Source organism: Capsicum annuum, unplaced genomic scaffold (assembly GCF_002878395.1).
Source record: "Capsicum annuum cultivar UCD-10X-F1 unplaced genomic scaffold, UCD10Xv1.1 ctg71055, whole genome shotgun sequence".
Lineage (NCBI taxonomy): Eukaryota > Viridiplantae > Streptophyta > Magnoliopsida > Solanales > Solanaceae > Capsicum > Capsicum annuum.
In genome coordinates this window covers 1-4,302 of record NW_025880849.1, presented here as the reverse complement: position 1 = coordinate 4,302, position 4,302 = coordinate 1, and the positions used below count along the sequence as shown (strand labels likewise).

At 37.6% G+C, this 4,302-nt stretch overlaps 1 protein-coding gene across 1 annotated transcript; it reads left to right on the top strand.

Annotated features, from left to right (window-relative positions):
* Window positions 1-864: 864 nt before the first annotated feature.
* Window positions 865-4,249, top strand: LOC124894181 (probable mitochondrial import inner membrane translocase subunit TIM21). The gene is made up of 7 exons (XM_047404914.1): window positions 865-1,144; window positions 1,236-1,254; window positions 2,175-2,335; window positions 2,967-3,145; window positions 3,233-3,281; window positions 3,542-3,661; window positions 3,774-4,249. Exons 1-7 carry the CDS (start codon window positions 977-979, stop codon window positions 3,930-3,932), a joined length of 855 nt encoding a protein of 284 aa, XP_047260870.1. The 5' UTR covers window positions 865-976; the 3' UTR covers window positions 3,933-4,249.
* The last annotated feature ends 53 nt before the right edge of the window (window positions 4,250-4,302 follow it).

Genomic DNA, 4,302 nt, shown 5'->3' with positions numbered 1-4,302 from the left:
CCGCACCGCACCGCACCCGCACCGCCCCATTGCCGTTCCTATATGAACGTAATGTGGCTTTGAATACGGTGTAGTACTTTTAGACATTGTATTTGAAGATATAAGGGTAGGTGATTATACAGGACATCGTGCATCTTTAGTTTATCGTGGACATCACCTCGTGGACATCTCCTTAGATAAGAGGGTTTGGAGTAGTGAACACTAGTTGGTAGTTTTGTTTTCCCATAAGGCTATTTGAATGTTGTAAAATCATGCATCAAGTTGGATTCTTTCTTGGAATATGTGCCTTCAACAAGCTTATCTGATGTGGGTATCAGCCGTTTTTTGCTATGGCTGCTGAAAGTTCTGTTTTCAACAACAACAACAACAACAACAAAGTTCTGTTTTCAACGTTTCTGCTAAAAGGATATACAAAGTTCTGTTCCTTTTTTCTAATTGTTGTAATTGATTTTTCATATTCTTGTTGCTTCTAGAATGGATATGTATGAACCTATTGTGTGAATCACTGTAGTACTATTAGACATTGTTTTTGTAGATATAGGGGGAGGTGGTTAGACCGGACATGTTGCATCCTTAGTTTATCGAGGACATCACCTTAGATAGGTGAAGTTATTCAAAGAAAGAGTAAGTGTGGTAGAAGGGTCAGTTTATGGATGTAGGGTCATATGCTGATCATGAGGTTAATCTCTGTTTGACATTCACAATTTCTTTTGCATCTAATATTCCCTTCTCAGTGCACCTCACTTTTTTTTAGTTACACTGGTGTCCAGTCAGCATGCCCATACCTTTACTATTCCGCGCTCTTTATTAATCTTCTTTAAGTCTGAAATGGTTGGGCCTTATTTGTGAACCCCTTTAAATCAGGGAAACCCAAGCAAGCGAATGCTGAAATATTGATACCTTATTCCATCATATATTTTCGCCGCGGGTTGAAAATTTATGCTCACAGATCTTTGACAATATCAATAGCTTTGACATGCTTCCAGTTCATGACCTGAAATTGCTGATCAAATCCTTTTCCAGTTCTCATGTTTCAATATGCAGTTGGGTATGTTCTTCTTCCGTTCTTTCTCTGATTATGATGTACTTGCAGGAACTGGTAAGAGCAAGGATATCAGCATATGCTTCTAATCCTACTGCGAAGGTCAGTTGAAATGTCTTGCTACTGTGAGATCCTAAAGCTTTTTTGGCTGCCTATTGATAGCTTTTGCCCCCTAAATTCTTATTTTTTGCAGGTTATCGATGAACCTGCTGGTTAGTAGATGCTAAATTCATGATTGAAGATTTGCAAACTGTAAAAGAACAATTTGGTTTCTGCAAGTGTTGGGTCTTTTAAGAATTTAAATTTAGGATTAACTCATTTCTCTTCATTGAATGGATCTTGAGTCTGCTGTAACATTCATCCATTCAGTGGTCTGCTGTAACATTCATCCATTCAGTGGTTTAAGTTCTTCACGTGTATCCACTCAATAAGTTCCTCGCAATCTGCAATAATCAGAAAATATAATTTTTGCAAATTTGATTTCTTGGGAACTTTAAGATGACGTTCAAACATGTAGCTGTAGAGAACGGTTTTTGCTTTCCTTAAGAAAAAAGTGATGCCTTGCTTGACTCTTAAGTGTTGTGGACTTGCTATCTACTAATATGGGGGTAAAGGGACCAAGGTTTAATAGAATGTTATTCATCTATGTTTCACGAATCATTATATTATCATGCCTATGTCTTGCAGTTGGGGGTTTCTTGCGAGAAATGGCCAATACTTTGTCGTACAGATGTTAATTTCAGCAGGTGCATGTCGGATTCGCCCAAAGTAGTGTATTTTTGGAGAATCCGACATGGGTGCGGCATCATAAGTGAAGAGTCTGCGAAACTAAGGTTGAAACTTTTGTTGTATTCTGTGCCTGACAGTTGTGACACCCCTTTTCGAAAGATCAATACTTTAAATTACGTCTTTTTTGCTTTCAGTGAGATCATTTCCTGTTGAGATCTTTAGAAAACACCATGTGTGTTCATGCATTTGCTTCTAATTGTAAAATCTTGTGTCTCACCATGTAATTGCTGAAAATTGTTGTGTTCGGTCTGTTTCACAATCTTGTGTCCATGTGACATCAGTTTTAATATTCTGTAGGAACATATTCTATGTTAAGAAAAGTACTCAGACGTAGATCTTGCAGGAATTCCCGCTCTTTACAGAAATCAAAGGAGCACACAATGCTTGATGACCTTCAGATCACCGTTTCAGCTTGTCAATACTGCTGGCGTAAATCCTCAATCATCTTGCTTTGCTAGATCATTTGCATCAAAGGCTTCGAGGTCTACACAAAAGCAATCAGAGGTTATATCTGTCTCTAATCATGCATATATGTATTTCCTTTTTTTTTTTTTAAGAAAAAAGAAGATTGTAAAGGAGAACTTAGTTGTGGGACAAACAAAAGTAAAATATTCTAAGGACCACAATTAACTAATTCCCCAGCAAATCATGGCTGAAGTTTCGCCACTATGTTAATAATACAATAGGTATTTGCGCGACCAAATTTAGGTCCAAATTACTTATAAAAAGGCATTCTTGAGTTGGTAACTTATTGCTTTAACTTTTACCTTATAATAGCAATATTTGTCATTAAATGCATCTCAACTTCAGAAACTTGTGCTTCAATCATCAAGGTATTTTACTATTTTAAGCTTGTCAATTCCAACTTGTGAAAAAATTATTACTTTAGTTAGGTAGATTGACGTATGTACTGAAGAAGCCTACCCTCAGTGAAATGTTTACAGTTAGTGATGAAGTCGAACTCATTCCTATGCCACAAAGCAGTGCTATCTTAATTTCTGACAGGAGTATAATGTTAAACATATGTTTCAGACAAGAAACTGTATTCAGTAGATTATTGGTCCTGATATAACAGTGAATTGTCTTTCTCAAATCAATGACAACCAACCTTCTGTTTCTTGTCCTACTTGTACAGGCTCGAAAGGATGTGTCTACTTTTGAGGATCCATTTGATGCTCCTACCTACAATATCCCAGAGAAGCCTGTGACGTTTACTGAGGGAGCTTCCTATAGTCTTATCATTCTTGCGGGACTTGCAGTTGCTGGTGCTGCTGCATATGGAGTTTTTAAGGAACTCATTTTTCAGCCAAAAGAGTAAGGGTTGCATTTACATTCTAAATAGGTTGACAGAGAACTTGTGTTCTTGTTTTCAATCTAGTATAAAGTAATTTTGTGTTGTAGGTACAAAATTTTCAATAAAGGTCTCGAGAGGGTTCAAAATGACGGTCAAGTATGTTCTTTGCCCCTATTGTCCTTACCGTGAATTTACTGCCTATAATTTTGAGATTGAGTTGTAGACTGAATACTGCGAGGTTGCACTTAAAGATCTTATTTCCTAAGTACCATCTGAGGTGGACTTTTCTGTCTTATTGAGTTATACGAGTAGATAGAGTTCATACGTCACAGCACTAAGCGTGACCAATCGGATTCTTATGTATTTTGATCCTGGTTGTACTTTGAACTGATCAGTTGCATGTGTTTGCCATCCAGGTTAAGGCAAGAATTGGATCTCCTGTAACAGGCTATGGATCAGAGAGTAGAAGTCGTGCTGCACGCCAACGCATCCCCAATAGGATATGGACCGACGAAGACGGAGTTGAGCATGTTGAGGTGACTTACCTCTTTTTTTTTTGGTGATTCCCATCTTTTGATACTTCACCGGCTCAAGTTTGCAGATGTTGAATACTTAGGTTGCCAATTATATGATTATGATTGTATGTAGGTCAATTTTTATATTCGCGGACCACATGGAGCTGGCAAGGTTTATACAGAGATGTTTCAAGACAAGGTGGATAAGCAGTGGAAGTTCACATACTTGATTGTCGAGATCAGATCGCCTACCCCAACTCAACTGATGCTCGAGTCGTATGTACCGGCCTGAATATCCACATAAAGTAACTTACGTGTTCTGTCCTGCTATAGTCGTGTGGATGCAGTCGATATGCTCTAAACTTTTTTCCAACTCACGCGATGAGTTAGCTACAGTTCTGATGATTTCAAGTTCATTTTTGGTTGAGCCATTTGATTCTGTTAGCGTTGAGGAGGAAGTTTACTTATTTTGGGTCATACAAGTTGTTGCAAGAAAAGCTGTTAAGTTCTTTCACATGGAAGACTTACTTGCAGTTCACAGCCAAAGTTGTTTAAAAAATTTGATTCAATGAATAACATGAAAGAAGAATGAAGTGATTGCAGCTTTAATTCTTTACCACTCTCATCAATATTATCAACTCAATCCAAATAAAAATCAACAA